At 39.2% G+C, this 18552-nt stretch overlaps 1 protein-coding gene across 2 annotated transcripts; it reads right to left on the bottom strand.

Annotated features, from left to right (window-relative positions):
• Positions 1 to 6282: 6282 nt before the first annotated feature.
• On the bottom strand, positions 6283 to 17981 carry ccdc80l2 (coiled-coil domain containing 80 like 2). 2 transcript variants are annotated; one of them, XR_004930229.1, is made up of 13 exons: positions 17313 to 17981; positions 17145 to 17233; positions 14395 to 14568; positions 14157 to 14308; positions 12039 to 12341; positions 11706 to 11940; positions 11427 to 11583; positions 10021 to 10157; positions 9436 to 9587; positions 9186 to 9289; positions 7342 to 7422; positions 6766 to 7194; positions 6283 to 6726 (listed from the first exon to the last, which is right to left on the bottom strand). XR_004930229.1 is itself a non-coding variant. In XM_036133931.1 (12 exons), the coding sequence occupies exons 1-12, from the start codon at positions 17590 to 17592 to the stop codon at positions 6860 to 6862; spliced, it is 2199 nt and encodes a 732-aa protein (XP_035989824.1). In that variant the 5' UTR covers positions 17593 to 17981; the 3' UTR covers positions 6283 to 6859. The 2 variants fall into 2 exon arrangements, 1 of the variants encoding a protein (XP_035989824.1); XM_036133931.1 differs by having other exon boundaries at positions 6283 to 7194.
• Positions 17982 to 18552: the final 571 nt, after the last annotated feature.

The raw sequence follows: 18552 nt of genomic DNA, 5'->3' as shown, positions 1-18552 counted from the left end.
ACAATGCATAATTAAGCAAATTAATAAAAAAAAAAGAATGGTGTGGTTCGATTAAAAGTAAGTTTCCCAATATCATCATTTAAAAAAAAAATAATTTGAAATAAAAATATGTTTTATGAGTTGACTGTTTTATTTAAAATGAAAAACCAATAGTTATTTCAAAACAAATCATTGCAGTTATAATAATGTTCTTAATTTTCTCAGATAGGCCTAAGATACCTATATTTAAACATGCTTATAGCCCAGAATGTTATACCTTTTTGCTGTTCATGTCTTTACAGATTATAGTGTAACAAGCTGATATTAGCAGGTTAATTATTCTAAGTTTGTAGTCAGCTGCTTAACCGAGCTGAATCTTGTAGCTTGCTAACTGTATTTCAGAAAGAGTGACATATTTCAGAAAGGTGCCGCTCCTTTTGTTTCCACACCATAACTGATGACCATGACTTTTTTTTCACATGACTGGAAACATTTTTCAAAAACTGTACTTTAAATTTTTTGTAACAAAGGATATACATTATTCTGTTTTCTGCACTAAGCCATACCGGCATTAATTGCTCGGCTCACAGTGGCACTTTCTTCTGCATCTCATTAAAGCTTTAGGAAGACTACGAAGAAAGATTTTAGCATTTTGCAAACTGAAACTGTTTGAAACGTGGTATAACTTGATACCTTCCCACTCTAATAAATAATGTTATGATTGCATTTCATTTGCCGTGCTATATTTTCATTTTGTGGTGCTTCTAAAGGGAGTTGGGACTTTTTTTTTTCCCAATTTTTTTTTTAACTGGAAAAATGCATCTTATAATGGACAAAATCTAACTAAGATTCTGGAAATAAGCCAACATTGATAATATAATAAAGTTTTGGGACAAGAGATGGCTTGATAGCAATGCAATTTTCTTTGAAGGAGGGGGGTAAACTTTATCGACTAAAGATGTCTTGCAAAAAACACTGTTTCATGTCTTGAAAAATAATTTTAAAAATGGCTTAAAATGTGATTTTTGTTCTTCTTATTGTCAACAAGGCAAACAGAGGGAAATAAGTTAAGCTGGTGACTGAAACCAAGTTTAAAGTATGGATCGCTTCTCTAGAAGTAGGGCTCGAAGTCCTTATATTTGTTTATGTCTCCGAAGGCAAATTTCTTTTTTTTTTTCTCAGGCATCGGATATCCCTATGAGGCAATTTACATGATATAAATAAACACATTCACGGTTGATAGTTTCATAACAAAGATTCCCAGTGTGCACACTCCCTGAGCCTGAACACTGAGCTGAATCCATGCCCATTTTTCCAATGTTGAATCAATTACCCTTTTTTCACATTTGAGCTTTAAATATTAGAGGACAGTCAAATTACTTTTTTAAATGCAAAAACTTCATCCAAAAAGCTATTTTGCAAAAACCCAAAGTGAGAAGCGATATAAATATCTAATGATTAACTGAGTGTGTGATTCATTTAGAAGGGTGAGATCACATTCATAGCGTGGGAAATCTATTGGATACAATCACCATTGCCAAAGTTTAACACTCCTCCCCCCCATCCACCTGTTTGGTTCAGAACACACGTTTGTCATGCAATCATTCATTTTAGCCAAGGAAGTGTTAAAGGAGTTGTTTAGTGCCCTGTGTTTTGCGTTGACTTGATTTTAAGGCATCTGCATTTTACCCAGGTCGCTTGAGAACTTGATTGGTTCCCGTTAATCCGGACTAAAATGTAGAGATGCAAAGACAGTGCAGAGTGACTTTCTGTTTTACTCAGCCACCCTACTCTCTTCTTCTGCATTTTTCTTTCTGTTTTTTTTTTCTTTTTTGTTTTTGGTGGGGGGGGGGGTCTTACCAATGTACGTTTGTTTTTACATTTCTTAAGTCGATGCTTGCATCTATTCTGGTCTTCTTTACTTCTGTCATGACCCTGGTGTGTCCATGTGAGTGTGAGTTGTGGGAGATCTTTCTAAACACCGGAGGGCGTGGCTGACGACAGCTGATCACACACGTGTGTAATTCCATCATCTGACTCATGGTGATGGTGCAATTGCATCTGGTGTAAAGTCTTTTTCTGAGGTGGACTGATTTATCTTCCTGAAGTTCACTTCTCGTTTCCTGTGTGCCTCCCAGATTAAACCTCTCCGGCTGCACGCTCCCACGCCAAACCCAAGCCACTCCTACAAGTCTCTCCCTCACAGATCTCTCTGGAAACCTTTCCACGGCTGTCTGCTGCAGCTCCAGCATCCTCAGTAGTCACCAGCTCGTCCCCTTTCCAGCCACCTCACGTCAGCGCTGTTTTGATCTAAAATCTTCACGTTCTCTCATCACACAGGAACCCATAGTGGAACTCTAACTTGTGCAAAAAGCCATCATTGTCCCCAGACTTCCACCAGGATCTTGGCTTATATCTAAAATCATCTTTCAGCGACAATTCTGTAATCACTTTACCTTTCCTTTTCCTGCTATTGTCATTTCCAAACTGCAGTTCTCTTTCTCCAGACATCGCTGATGTAATTTAATCAAAGCTTCCCATTTGCACAAGTTTTCATTTCCTTCTTTATAAATAAACCATTTTCCTGCAAAGGTCTGAGTTTGATTCTGCATGTGGGCCAGGAGTTAAATCAATTGTTGTTGCTGTTGGATATTCTCACGTTGACAGTTTTGTTGCAGTTCTCTAACATTTAGCATTTCTAAAATATTTGTGTGGCTCTCTTGTACCTGCCTATTGTCAATGGGATGTTCAACTTTCCCATTTTACTCAGTGCATAATCGGAAATTGGCCTTTGTGATGCATCATACTTAGCAATAGAGAAACATAATTTTAATTCCTTTACAGTGATATAAAAAGATATTTGAATGTTAGTGTTACCAATAAGACTGGAACCTGTAATGTGGTAAATATCTAAATATTAATGCAATATTAAAGGGGTTTAGTCACGTACTGACTACAAATTTCTACAGCAGTAGGTTTTCCAATTAAATTATCGCAACTTGTTGGCTAATTATAGTTTATATATGTGATTTACACTTTGTTTTTGCTCTCTTTGTTCTGAAGCAAAGCACTTCTGCGTATATTTTCCACAACAAGACCACTGAGAAGTACAATATTGTGCTGCAAATAATGTCTAAAGAGAAGCAATGGAGCCGAGCAAGTCAGCAACGCCTAGCAGAGGTGCGAAAAGAAAGATGTTAAATAATCCTAACCCTGTAGATCTGGTTGATATTCAACCACGGCGAGCTGTCACTTTACTGCGAGGCATTACAGGACCGTCCACAGGCTCTAACAGTAGCTCCGTCAGCTGTCATCATCTTGCTTTCTGATAGTTCTTTTATTACTGGCAACATTGGCACAACAATGTTTATGTATGCTGATCGTGCCCGGTGCAAAGTTCAGGCTCAAAGATGACTAATGCGCCTTTTCTATCCCTGTTGTCTACCACACACCACTCCACTCGCCCTGCCCGTCTCTGCTCCACTGTTCTCCTCTTGGTTTCCCACATTCCAGAGGGTTGGTAAACGCCTCCTGGGGGGGATTTGCTTTAAGCCCCACCTTCAGCGGTCAGTGTTTTGTGTCCTGCTGCTATTGACCATTACTGTGTGGCATTAACTTTAAATCTTTGAAAAACTTAAAGACATCCTTATAAATAAAAACAAAACCAAAAATACAAGTAACGTTTGTATTGTCGAATTTGCAAGAATGTCTTGAATATTTTCAAGGGTAAAATAGTCCACTGACCCAGTCGGCATGTCCAGATGGGCCCCGAATGGGTTATGTGTGGGCTACAACTATGGGTGCGAAGTGGGTTTGTCCACAGGTTCCACGGAGGCCCCACCTGTATTGACCTATCTGGGCAATTAATATGGGGCACATATAGGCCCCCATCTCTGATTGAATTAAATCTTTCACAGGGCCTTGTGAGGGGCCTGTGATCCAAATATTTATCTTGAGATCCCCTCCACCGCACACACGCTACAGTGGTTCTATCAGGGGTCGTGAACGTTTTGAACAACACTCTTTAGAGACAAAACTTAACCTTCAGTATATCCAGGGAATCCATAGTTCCCCTATTCGTAGTATTGAGTCGACAAATCGCGGTTGATTTTTTTATTCCTCCTCGTTCCACTGTCAGCTGGCTGACCTCACCCATGGCCATTCACTTACCAGCAGTCTGCTCACATAAAAGCTCCACTCGACTACCACCGTACTATCTTCTGAGTTGGGCAGGGGGAAAAAAGCAGTCAAAAAACTCTCAAAGCGTGCAGAGTGGAGTAGAGAGCGGCTCGGTGGAGTCCGTGGAGAAGTCATATAAGTAAACACTATCAGGACAAACACTTGATGAGTTTTGTTTTATTAGAAATTGAATATATGGTCTTTTGGGTTTGTTTTTTATGGTCACAGAAAATTACAAGGCCCCTTTAACATTGGATTATGCTCTCGCCAAATAGACATATTTGAATTTAAGCTTAGATCGTTTTTTTAAATGATCAGTAGCAGCTGTCACAGCATCGCCCCATCCCGTGGGGCTTCATAACCAGAATCTTCACCCTAATATTGAACCATCTTCTACATCAACACGTCTTGTTGTGTCTCTGCTCTGTCTTCTGAGACCCCCAGTCGGTCGAGGCAGATGACCGTTCATACTGAGCCCGGTTCTGCTGGAGGTTTCGCTTCCCGTTAATGGGGAGTTTTTCTTTCCACTGTCGTTCCATGCTTGCTTAGTATGAGGGATTGCTGCAAAGCCATGGACAATGCAGACGACTCTCCCTGTAGCTCTATGCTTTTCCAGGAGTGAATGCTGCTTGTTGGGACTTTGAAGCAATCAACTGGTTCCCTTATATAGGAAATTCTTGACCAATCTGTATAATATGATTGAATTTGGCATTGTAAAGTGCCTTGAGATGGCATGTTTCATGAATTGAAACAGTGGCGCAGTGGGTAGCGCTGTTGCCTTGCAGCAAGAAGGTCCTGGGTTCGAGTACACCCCTGGGTCTTTCTGCATGGAGTTTGCATGTTCTCCCTGTGCATGCGTGGGTTCTCTCCGGGTACTCCGGCTTCCTCCCACAGTCCAAAAACATGACTGTTAGGTTAATTGGCTTCTCCAAATTGTCCTTAGGTGTGAGTGTGTGTGTGAATGGTTGTTTGTCCTGTTTGTCTCTCTGTGTTGCCCTGCGACAGACTGGCGACCTGTCCAGGGTGTACCCCGCCTCTCGCCCAGTGAACGCTGGAGATAGGCACCAGCACCCCCCGCGACCCCATGAGGGAGAAGCGGTTTGGAAAATGGATGGATGAATTGAATTGAATCATGGTTTCCATCATCTCAGCTGCCACTCTCTTCGTTGCCCCCATAGTGGCGGCAGCCTCCTCATCTCCTGCACCATCTACAGATTCTGTAATACCATCGTCTCTATCTCCATCTTCACGATCCTCTGTTCCATCACCATCAGTATCACAATCTTTAGGTGCCTTGTCACTGCTGCTTTCGCTTCTTAGCATATCTGACCTAGTAGAGGATAATTCACCTTCTGCGAAGCTCAGCTCTACTTAACATCTCACTCCACATTGAGTGGCTTCCTACTGCCTGGATTTACAAGGCTGCACTGCTCTGTACTCTGAGGAGGCTCAACTCCTGGTGGTCGCCACAGATTTCTCCCATATCTTTTCACAGTCTTTGAGTAGACCTTTGCCACAATTTCTGCCAGACTCTGAAGAGGCCTCACCCTCCTCCTGCTCCACCAGAGATAGTTTAACTGGAAAGACTTCAACTTTTTATGAGATCCAGGTGGCCACTTCATCATCTTGTCTGTGAGGTTGCCACTGTTTGTTCACCCTGTAACGTCTAGTTCCTCTGTGTTTTCTTTACTTAAAACACGTTTTGACTGAAGTGTTTTATTAACTTTAGTTCAAGTTAAATCCCAAATTTCCAAAGGAAAGTCGTAAGCGCTTAAGGAATAACTCCAGTTTTTGATGATCACAAGTAGTTTGTAAGATTTTTTTTCCTTAAAAACAGATGTTTGGACAAGTACTAAAGAGGGATCCATTGATTTACGTTACGTTTGTAGTGTTGCAATACATTAACATGAGAAAATTATCTTCATTTGCTTTAAACAGTGAATGTGCAAGATTGGACAGAAGAGTTGCCAAAAATCACAGTCCCCTCCTCAGTTTTGAGTGAACCATGTTTTGCCTGCAAACAGCAGATATAGCCAGAGAAAAAGCAGCTTCAAAGAACAGATGGAGGTCATGCATCTGCTTGTCATTTCTTTTGTTAAAAAAAACATTTTTTTTTTCTCTGTCAAGTTTTTATTTTTTATTTTTACATTTCTTATTTGCTGTTGGTTCAATCATAATCTATTATGGATAGCTTAAACAAGACCTGGTGAGGTTTGCTTTAGTTTGAAGGATAATAATAACCTCGAGTAATGCAGATTACAATCTGCTGTGGTGGCAGTTTCTCAGAAAATGTCACTTTGCTGTGTGCAGATCCATAGTTTGTATCACTTTTCTTGGAACTTCATCCTTTACAAACTTCATAATTCACCCGCAGCCCCATGGATTCTCTAATATATTCAGCTAATAGTTTTATTTGCTGTGGTTTCCATCATATTCTACTGTGGCTCCATGGGATGCTTTAATGAGTCCTGAAGTTAGTCGTTGTCTCGACTGGTCTAATTTATAGCCTCTTCGCATCAGAGAGATTTTTCTCAAGAAATTGGACTAAACAGTTTGTGGATCAGTTGGTCTTTTTGGCTTGAGTCGTCATCTATTCAACTAAGACTGAACGCTTTTTCATCATAATCTATTTGGTTACATATGACACTTTTCACGAGTCCTGAAGATGGTTGTTTGTGCTCAGTGGTTCAGTAAGATCTCATTAATCCTCTGATTGGTGATAGAAGTATCTTCCCTCAGCCCCGTCTTCATCATATCCAGGATAGTGTCCTGCTTCGCTGCCTCCTCTTCCTGCGTCGTCGGGGCACTGGATCCCCACACTCATCTGGAGGTTTGCCTCCTGGATACGAAGCTCCATGGAGTCCACCAGGTCATAAATGTTGTCCAGAGACCACATAGGTGATGGGAACCATGCCTTGACATCGCCATCCTTCCCTACAACCAGCATGCTGAAGTAGTCCCTACTGATTTTCAGCTGCTCTCTCAGGTTGTTGACCACATTAAAAGATAATGGCTCCACCTCGCTCTGACTGCGACCTGGAGGAAAAAAAAACGGCAGAGTGAATGTCTTTAACGGTAAAAAACGAGGATGAAATAAATAATTTTAACATGTTTTTAATCTGAAACAAATGGATTGAAAAAAAAAAAAACTGTTTCTGGTCCTGCAAAAATAGAAAGCATTACCATTTATGGGAAATAGCTCAACGGTTCCTGAAGCTTTCTCTCCGTTTCCGGTCAACTTTAACAAGGCAAAGTGACGGATGCCTGTGAAAAGACCAAAGATCTCAGCTTTAGCGCTAAAGCAATAAAAAAAAGGATACAAAACATGTTCCCTACCAGATTAGTATATCCAGGGTTAATATCTGTAAAACTATCTGTAAAACTCTATTTATAGTACTATCCACCTGTATATTATATTCGGTACATATCCAGCTGTAAATTTATTTCACAATACTAGTTATCTATATATACATATGTGTACATATCTGTAAAACTCTATTCATAGTAATATCCACCTGTGTATTATATTCGGTACATATCCAGCTGTAAATTTATTTCACAATACTAGTTATCTATATATACATATCTGTATATATCTGTAAAACTCTATTTATAGTAATATCCACCTGTATATTATATTCGGTACATATCCAGCTGTAAATTTAGTTCACAATACTAGTTATCTATATATTATACTCATAGGACAAATCTATCAGTAAAATTCTGTTTATAATAGTATCCATCTCTATATTTATTCAGTAAAAACCCATGCCCTGTACTTATGGAACCATTGTTTATCCTGCACTTGCTGCTATTGCACTTCTGGTTAGACCTAAACTGCATTTCGTTGCCTTGTACCTGTACCTGTGTAATGACAATAAAGTTGAATCTAATCTAATCTAATCTAATCTAATCTAATCTAATCTAATCTAATATGCAGATAAATCATCCATCCCTATTTCCCATGCTCATGGGGCAAAAGAGATAAGATGCTTTTATTTGACATACAACAACATTTTGACACGTGGAGAACATGCCAACTCCACACAGAAAGGCCCCTGCCAAGCCCAGGATTCGAGCATGGGACCTTTTTTTTTTAAGATTTTTCACAGCTGTAGTGGCTTGCTTTTTTTTTTAAACACAGTAGGCTGACAGGAAGGGGGTTGGAAGAGGGGAAGAGACATGCAGCAAAGGACTGTGGGTTGGAGTTGAACCCAGGTCAGCTGCATTGAGGACTAAGGCCTCCGTACATGGGTCTCGCTACCCGCTGCGCCACCAGCGTGCCCAAACATGGGACCTTCTTGCTTTGAGACAAGAGTGCTAACCCCTGGAGCACTGTGCCGCCAAGAAGAGTATGTTGACACATGTTGCCGGCCCATCACGTAGTTGTGATTTTTTTTTTTTTGGAACCAGAGGCTTGCCCCTACAACTCACAGTATTCATATGTGTGAAATGTGTAGGGATTCCCCCGAGGGTAACTCCATCAACTGGCACTGATATACAGCATGTGTCATGATTCCAATACAGACCCCATGTCCAAAAGCATCCTGTGCTTTAAAAGTGCCATAATAAAAAGTGCCATAAAAGTGCCAAATGCTGCGTGTCATTCTTTGCAGGTTATTATCTGCGTCAGAATCTGCTGATCAACGTGCATTTCTCTGATCAGAGAGACGGTAAAAGGATGATACATCTGTAGATATTGTGCACCTGCAGACACACGGGGCTGCAACTGTGGTTTTGTTTGCTTTGTGCCACATCAAACTCTTTCTGTAACCCTGCATTACCCCCAGCGGTTCAAATTGGGTAAAAGTTTAATGCTATCTCCTAAGGGGGATCAGTGGCCTAATAATGCTGAGTCGACTTCAGCCCCCCCATTCCATGTTAGGGAATTTCAGTTGATCAAGGCATAAAACACAAAAGGATGACCTGAAACTTAATCTTTTTCTGGCTTTGTTGGTCCTGATCAATCGGAGGATTTTTATAATGCACCAAAAATTACAAAGTGGAGAACAAACAGTGAAGTTTACCCAGCTGACACTCCTGGCCACTGAGAGCAGAAATCTGCTGCTGGAAGGAGTAATCGTCCTCGGAGGGAGCAGAGAGCAGCAGCAGCCTCCGCTTGGACATAAACCTTAAACAGAAAGCTCATGATTAAATTCTGTAACATATCCAGTAAACAAATGTGCGATATACAATCCATGCAATCTTTTTAAATCGTTCTCTGAATGAATTGCGAAAGAGTCTGAAGATGCTGCCTTTGCATGTGTGAATAACTACCTGAGCAGCGAGTTCTCAACCACGGGTGCATGCGTGTCTTTGGAGCACACTGGAGGGCTTTTCCTTTCTTTCTCTTTCTCGGAGTTCCTGGAGGGAAAGTTGTCAATGTACTCGAACAGAGCTGGGCTTGATGGAGGAGCCTCAAAGACTCTCTGAAGCAAAGATGGAGGCAAATCAAGAAAGACAAAAAAAGAATATATAACAAACAGGATATCCTGTTCAGTTCATTTGGGGTTTATTAACGCTGACTTTTATGTTAAAGTTGCGTAAAACTACAGCAACAGGATCCAAATCCCAAAAAGAAATTAATGTAAAAACTAAAATGCAGAGTGACAAAGAAAAATGTAACTTTGTGATATACATTTCAAATTTCTAAGTAGTTTACAGGTTCTCCAAAATATTCACAAAAATTAAAAAAAAAAAATTTGTGTAGGTGAGAATTGATTCCTGCTCTTCCCTTAGAAACATTCATGGATAAACTTATTTGATCAGCATAAATGTTAAACCTTGTAGGGGCAGAGGTGAAATTAAGATTACATGGCTGTCAAACAGGAAACCCAGAAGCTGAGTGAGATAATCCCCTACTTTGGCCCTGATGTCATAATCTGTGACGGTCATCGAGAAGAGGTCAGAGGAGGACAGGCCAAGCTCTGCTCTTAACAGCGGGATCAGGCGTGGGTCTAAAACTGGCTCCGAATGATCACTCAGAGGACGCTCGGATTCTGAAACAAACGCAGAAAAGACAAAAATATCATGACCAAACCATAAAAACATGTCTCCAAAAAGGAAATATCTGGGATGTCACATTGAACATCACGTCAGGCTGTTGAGTTAAATTAGAGTGTTGTGTCGTAGTTGCAGGTATCCATCATTAATCATTTATCATCTTCAGAAAGAGGTAAAACGAGTTTGTTCAGGGTAAGTGTGTGATCTTTTCAAATGTAATAAAAATTTCAAACCAAACATGTTCTACAGACAGAATATGTGTTTGACTGTTGCATGCATACATTTGACATTGATTTGTCCTTCTTTACGTTAATAAAAACAGACCAAAGCTAAGCTGAAGGTAAAGGTGAAACACTGGCCACATTTAGCTGTATTGGCAGGTCTAAGGAGATGGTTTTGTGTCGCAGGCATTAATGTATTTTGATGCAAACAACAAAAGCAACAGACCTTGTGAAGACACTGGCTGAGAGTGTCATTATCCACAGTAACACAAGTTGTGGGCTAACAAAGCATTCAGAAAAAAAAGAAGCCTTTACTCCAAAAGCATAATTTCTATTATGGTATTATGCAGATTGTAGTTTGCTAATGCAGACGAGGACAAATAACTTTGTTTTTTTTAAATAAAAACTTAAATGTTTGGCTACTCCATCACCTTTACATTTGGAGGAGAAAGGAGGTAGATGCAAGCCTATGAACACAATCAAAGCTGTGGGGATGTTCTGTGCACTATCATGTTGTGTGGGGGGGTTTTGCTGCAGAAGTGACTGGTGCACATCAGAAAATAGAAATAAAACTATGGAGAAAAATATTTTGTATTGAACTAACATCTTAAGACATCAGACAGGAAGCCAAAGCCTGAGTGCAACTGGGTCCTCCACATGAAGAATTAATTATCTTATACATTTCATCAAAACTTCTGAGTATTTTTAGGGTTAATACATCACAGCCCATGTTGAAATTAATGGAGTCCAGAAATAACTGGTCTAGATATAGTTCTTCTCACTCCTTTTATAATCAAAGGTCTTAATGCCAAAAAAGCTTTTAAAAGCGATACTTCCAGGTATCTAATCAGTTGTGTATTGCTAATAATGCATAACATTGTTAATAGAAGTAAAACAATATGACATTTAAATTAAGCATTTTTTTTTTTATTTATACTCCGTCCAGTTGATGGCGGTAATGCACACACAGTATGTAAACTGCCAGAAAACACAATAGAAGAAGAAGATTTTATTTGTAATATTCATGCAGTACTAACTTCCTACCGAGCTGCTGGTGCTGCACAGAGATGGCGGCGTCACTTCCTTCTCCTGTAATGGTTGCCACAGTTATCTTCCTGATGGCGAGTTCACAGTGTTGCTTCTTGTTCTCCTCGGTCTGCTGAATGTACAGAGTGGCGTCTCTACTGGGCGTCGAAATCACCTGCGCACAAAAGCAGAAACGTTTGTTGGCAAATGATTAAAATAAAGAAACAAAAAGTTACAATGCAAGGTTAACAGGGTTAGGGAGAGAGATGATCTTATTGGAGGAAAACAAATTCTCACCATCAACCTTCTGGACCCTTTAATTCTGTCCAAAAATGTCCTCAAGGCTGTTTTATCGTCTTCACTAACTTCTCTATTAGATTTTTTCCCCTTTCGTTTCTTTCCTTTGTTCCCTTTGCCCTTTTTCTTGGTGCTCCCTTTATTCTCTCTGTCAGCCTTTATATTTGGTTCCTCCTTATTTTTGTCATTTTGCCCACCAGCATTTTTCTTTCCTTTGTCTGCAGGGGAGGAAGTCCTGTAATGCAAGAGAAAAGTTCTATCAAAAGCCTGTGCCTGCAGCATTTTAATGCTCCATGTGTCCTCAGTAAAGCGTAGCAACTTAACGGACATTACCTGTTTTTCTCCACTTTCTCAGCACTTCTTGAAACAGACTCGACTCCGCTGGACACTTTGGAGGTTTCCCAGTCATTACTGTTTGTCGCCTTTCCTCTTGTGGATCCGGCAGGCCTCTTACGAATCACAAACCTAAATTTGCCATTCAGTATGTCCTGGATCTTACTCATCAGTGCAGCCTTTTTATCCAAGGGTTGCCTTTGTGAAGCCATGACCGAGGTCGAGTTTCTTGTTATAGGACGGGTCGGCATCTTCATCAACTTTTTTCTTTTCACTACAACCTTCTTTTTTGTGGTTTTGCACCTACAACAAACACATGGTTAAACGTGTAAAATCAAGTACACTGTCACAGATGATTGAAATATTGATTGGGAAAAAAACCTAAAAGCTTTTGCTTTTTCTAAACTGTATAAGAATAATTTAAAATGGCCCACTGGAAAAAAAGTAGCTTTGTGCTAGTATTTATTCTATATAATATTTCAGTAGTTTGGTTATGTTCTGTTGGTTTGTCATTTTAACTCATGGATCTTTGTGTTTTCATCTGTTAGTTTTCTGTTCAGCATTTATGTTAATTATATATCTGGGTATTGATTAGATTAGTTCCTGTCAGGTTAGCTATGTTCTGTAGATTTGTACCTTCTTATTATTAGTTTAGTTAGAAATCCTTATTTATGTTACCTGTTTAGTTTTCTATTCATGTTCTTATTTTTTTATTAGTTCCAGTACATCCTTATTTCATGCTTGCCTTTCTTTAGTTTGGTTTGTGTTTTGATTTATATTAGTGCGTTCTTTTTATGATAGATTTGGTTAGTTTATGGCCTTTTATTATTTCTGTAGTTTTGTCATCTGTTCCTTCTTAGTTAATTAGATCCTTTCCCCATGTCAGGCCCATTATCTTATTCTCCATTTAGATTCTGTTCCCCCTCCTGACAATTAATTGTCCCTCCTTTCTTGCAGTTGATTGTTTCACTCATTACACCTGTGCCTAATGGGGCTTGAAAAGGTGATGTAACAACCGCACTGCATCGTGGGAAATCGGGGTATTTGTGTTTTTGTTTGCACAGCTTGCATCCACAACACAGCCATTCCTTTGTTTTTTAAAAGTTAAAAACATGGTGCAAACATGCTGTGTCATTAAATGCCTTACTCGTTCACACGATCGCTTCGGGAAAAGAGCGATGGATTGAGGTTTTTCCGTTTTCCGATGTAGAAACAAAGCCAGGGAGCTCAGATCACTAAACCAACAAAGAGATGTCCAATGGCCTGGATAGCAGCAGTTTGTCTTGATTTCAGATGAATGTTACAATAATAACATAAAACACATTACAAACTGAGTGCAGTCATGGAAGATGAGGGATGGCTAAACATATTAAAGACTCCGCATACTTGCAGGAAAGGAGTCCGGACTCTACTGCTTTAACCAACACCTTTCTTTTTGTAATGCTTTTCTCTGTTAAAATTAGTCTGCAAACTATTGCCATTATTTTTCGTCATCATCCATGTTTATTTATTCTGAACTCATGTTTGATCTTGAGAGTTTTCACAAGACTTCCCATCTGACATTTGAATGATGCTGAGTGAAATCTGTTCGTGTATGGTGTGTTGTGCTTGCAACCCTGTTTGTTTTAGCTGCAATTCTTTTTTATCGTCACATGAGGTATCTCTCAGGTTTGGAAAATTAGCCGACTGTTTTAAAATCATGCCATGTGAACCAACCTTCATTTGAGATTTTGCGTACAAATGTCAATCACTCTAAAACATTATTTTAGAAATATTTCTAATGCTAATAGTTTTTGACAGAAAAGAAAATAAGTTTTAGGGATCACCACATCCATAGAAACTGGTCCAGGGAAACCATTTTCAGTTGTTGAGATGTTGAAACCTTATGATTGTACAGCCACAGGTGTTTAGTGTGCTTCTGTAAGAGTAAACCCAATCATGAATATCACCCATTGGTAAATAATTTTTGGGAAACTAAGCTAAGATAAAATTTCCATTTGTTTATGACAAACTAGATAACTCCAATTTAGCTATTTGACAAATGTACATATATTTTGGGGGCAAAAAACATTTCAGTAGCTTTTAATTTTCTAAACCACTAATGTACATTGACAAAACCTTAATTTTGATCCTTTTCTGGTCATCTTCTCGAGTTTCCTCACTGGAAACTGATCAATGAGTTCCAAGATTGCCTCAACACGGACCGGATAAGGAAAACGCTCGCTGACCTGGAGGTTCTTCTTCATGACCAGCATGGTGAAGGTTTGCTCCTGAAACATTTGACATTAAGCGTAACTTAGAGCAAGCTAGCGGCAGGTGAAAGTGATACAGAAGGTCTGCTGGCAGGCAGCTTTACTTGACTGGAAAGCTCCAGGTAATGAAGCAGTTTGGTGACTGTGTCAGGGTCCAAGTTCTCCACCGTTGCATCTCCTTGAAAAGTTGTTTTCTGAATTCGACCCTCCATCATGGCGTTCTGGATGATGGTTATGATGAAAGTGTCTCTTTCTGCTAAACGGCAGTTCAGCCCTTTCTGCAAAAGACAGGAGAGAAAAACAAAAGCTTACCAAAGAGGGCAAAAGTTATTTGCTAACTTTTTTTTAAAACAATGTAGTTTAGAATTTCATTTCTTTTGCATTTAAAGAATCAACTTTTCTCTAAACATTTTAAATGGCCTTGATCAGTCATTCTTGAGTCTTTCTGGAGTCATTTTTTCTTTGGAGTTTTGGCTTGTTTCCACATTCAACTGTATTTTTTGCACCTTACCACGACAGCAGATGTGCAGTCTGTTGTAAAGAACTTAGGAATTGTTGGAGGACGTACGCAAATGTGTCAGACTTTTAGAAAAACCAAGTAAATAAACAGCATCTTAGTATAATGTCTATAGGAAAACAAGGAAGCACCTAACACAGCAGCTGAGAAATGCATTGTTCTTTAGGTGACCATGTAGTGTAGATCCAGTCACCAAACCTCTCTTTGAGAGTCATATTATTGGTGACAATAAGCTGAATAAATAAGCTGAATAATATGTATCTTATGTCCATCAAGCTGTGCAGTCCTTAGTATTTTTTATGGATTCTTTGTCAGGATCTGGTGTGTTTGTGCTCGTGTGGTGTTTCTTGTTCCTCCCTAAAAGCTGCAGGTGTCTGGTGGGCGGAGTCTAACCTTCCATCCTCTGCAAGTAGGACTCTACCTCCACGTCATTAAAAAACTTTAAATGTATGTCTATCTACCTTCATCTAACCACCTGAACTCCTGCGCAGTTGGCCGTTCCCACACATATTCTCAAGAACTTGTTACCAACGCTACAACACATTTAACTGTGAAAACTGGGTTTTATCTCCTGAGGGTTCACCTGCATTTGGGTCACAAAGCCTCCGCCAGCCATGATACTCCTCCAAAGAAATTAGGCAAAATCCTTTCTTTGTGACAAACCGTAGCAAACTGCATAAAGATCAGATTTATTCTTCCCACATTTTCTTTGCCTTTATTTTCAGACAGGTTTTAAGACACTTTGAAGAAATACGCCCCCAGATCGTGAGACAATATTATGAAAAGGACCTCGTCCGCGGAAGAAAAATATTAATCAAGAGATTGCCTTTTTCCCAAAAACTGTATAAACACTTCAGTAAGAACACAAGACTGTGTAAACAAAAACAAAAAACATTTTAAAGTTATGCTGATACTAATAGTAGTAATGAATATTAGAGCAGTGACTTTTTTTGTCATAAAACAAACTTTAGAATTTGAGGTGACAGATGACTTGTATGTTGAAAATACCCAACATAGTGAAAGCCCTTTCCCTAAAGTGATTCTTTCTTTCCATTTCTGGCATTTATGTCTTTTCAAGGCATTCACCAATCATAGCACTATATAGCCTCTGATGTGTTGAACAAGCTGCTACAATGTCTGAATAACCAAAAAGCTGATATCAGCTCATATTACATAATGTTGTTAGCCTGGTCATTAAGCACAAAAGGATGCAAATTTTATTGGCTCTCCAGCTTACAACTCGAAGACTTTAAAGTCCCAGATCCTTCCCAGATTCATGTTCAAGGCTATTGAAAGGAATATAAAATAAGCAATAAGCAATTCCTATTTTGCTCTAATCCACATTAGTGTTTTCCAGGGGTTCTCAAATGTAGTGCACCACACTTTTTGAGGAATATTTGATTGAAGAAATATTACTAAACAACAGATCTTTAAAGTTGTTTTTGCTCAATACTTCAACAATAAAAAAAACATGCAGAATTTTTTTTGTTGAAATATTTTTTGTGATATATGCTGGGTTACACCAGATGAAACAGGACGAGTAGCTTCAATTTAATTCAGGGCATATCTTCGAAGCATAACACATTGCTCCCTGATATCTCTCCAGTAATTTCTTGATTCTATATGTGAGACAATAATTGGGGCTGGTTAGTACACTGCAAAAATAGAACTAAAAATAAAAAATATTTCTTGAAATTAGTTTTTTTTTCTTTGATTTGAGCAGGTAAATAAGATTATTTGGCAATGGAATAACTTTTTACACTTAAAATAGGAACAACTCATCTCCATCGTCTTATTTCAAGTGCAGTATATCTAATTATCTTATTTTAGCGGTAAAAAATACTCATTCCATTGGCAAATAATCCCATTTACCTGCTCAAATCAAGGAGAAATACATTAATTTCAAGAAAATTTTACAAATTTTTAGTTCCCTTTTTGCAGTGTAAAATCTAAATCGAAACAATTTTGTTGTTAGTCACAGCTAACTAAAACATTCCCAAAGGGGGCACTTCTAGCTTTTTTTACTTTTTTTAACCCCATCAACACTTGCAGTCATCATTTAAAAACTGCATTTAGTCAATTTGTCATTGTTTGAACTTAGAATTTGACAATGTGAAACATTTATTTGTTCCAAAAAAGAAGAAATCTGTGAGGTGTTGATCTTTTTTGCAGGGCACCAGTATGCATCATAGTTCAGGTTACAATTGCAAAAGGACTTTGTGTTTAACTTGTAAGATTTTATGCAAGTCTGTCCAAGTTTGCTCAAAGGTCGCCTGGGTACCAGTGATGATAGTTGTACGTACCACAGTTTGAAATATGAATACATTAGCACATTACCTGATCCATGTCTTCAAGCTGTTTTTCCATCATCCGCAAGTAGTTATCATTGTGTGATGGAGCGGTTATCACCCACAGCCGCTTCTTACCTGGCGGGAACATTGGAGTTGAATAAGATGCAAAGTGGGAAAAAATTAATACATCAGTTGATCAGCTAACTTCTCCTGCCTGCAAAGTCAGCCAGGAAATCCAGCTCAGGAGCCAAGTTGGATGATAGTTCTGCCCCTCCTCTGTTGTCTTCGTGTTCTCTGTCCTCTTCTGGTCCAAGTCCGTGTTCAATTCCAGCAGGGAGATCTGAGTAATCTCCCCAGTCTCGCACATTTGGGTCCAAATCTAGCTTTGGCTTACTTCCAAGAGCACCTGACAGTGCTGTGGTCAAACCGGTGCAGCTGAGGCTCCACAAAGCAACTAACCAAACCAGGTGGTGTGAGGTATGAAAACACAGCATCTTTACCGATATGGTTCAAATCGAGATTGATGACGCGTCAGAACGCCACTGCTGCTCGTGAAATATCCCGCGATAAAACTCCACAGTTCTTGTGTTTGTTTTCAGGGCTGCTGGCTCCCCGAAAATAGGGTTGAATCCAAAGCAGAGTGGAAGAACCTCCCAGTCATGCAAATGATTAAAGAAAAAATACACACAGACATTGAATTAATTGGTTTCCATACTTTGAACCTTAACCTCCGAAGTCCCTTTGAGCATTGCAGAATTTTGCATAATGAAAAAAAAAAAGAAAGTCAGTTCAAATGTAGAATCTGGAAAGTAAAAAGACGACAGAGGCTGCTGTGATTCGAACTCCTCTCCGCAGCCGAGAGACTGGCTATCATTCACAGACACACTGCTGGTTCACATTATGGCTCAGCCTGGTTAACAGGAAACTCCTGGAATTTTCTGCAACTTCAAAGGCTTTTCTTCCAGAGGGAAAAAAAAAAACACATTCTCTCTCACTGTGTTATATTATTACATGCACACACTTTATTTGAGTCTGGACAAGACACTTCTTTGTTTATTAGGATTTGAAAAAACTGCAAACACATGCAGATGTGCTCGGACAGATGCTCTGTGTACTCCTTATGTACTTAATGTGCACATTCACGCTCAGCATGTCAAACACGCTTGCTCCATTCTTAAGGTGAAAAGTTGGTTAGAGCAAAGGCAGCTAACCTGCAGCATCTTTAATCTAGAGACTTTACTCTTATTAAACCCAAGTACACACACAGCATTCCTGCAATGCTAGGAAAATATTAAATTACAAAGATTTGCATCACTCATCTTGTGAAGGATAATAATACACCAACGTTATAAAATCCATTACACATGATGAGCTCATTTAATTTCTAATGAAGGAAATTTTCCGATTTCTTTGTGTATTATTAACCTGACCCTAGCCAGATTGATATCGCTCCG

Source organism: Fundulus heteroclitus, unplaced genomic scaffold (assembly GCF_011125445.2).
Source record: "Fundulus heteroclitus isolate FHET01 unplaced genomic scaffold, MU-UCD_Fhet_4.1 scaffold_70, whole genome shotgun sequence".
Taxonomy (NCBI): Eukaryota; Metazoa; Chordata; class Actinopteri; order Cyprinodontiformes; family Fundulidae; genus Fundulus; species Fundulus heteroclitus.
The sequence above is the reverse complement of the archived record's forward strand: the minus strand, read 5'-3'. Positions and strand labels throughout refer to the sequence as shown.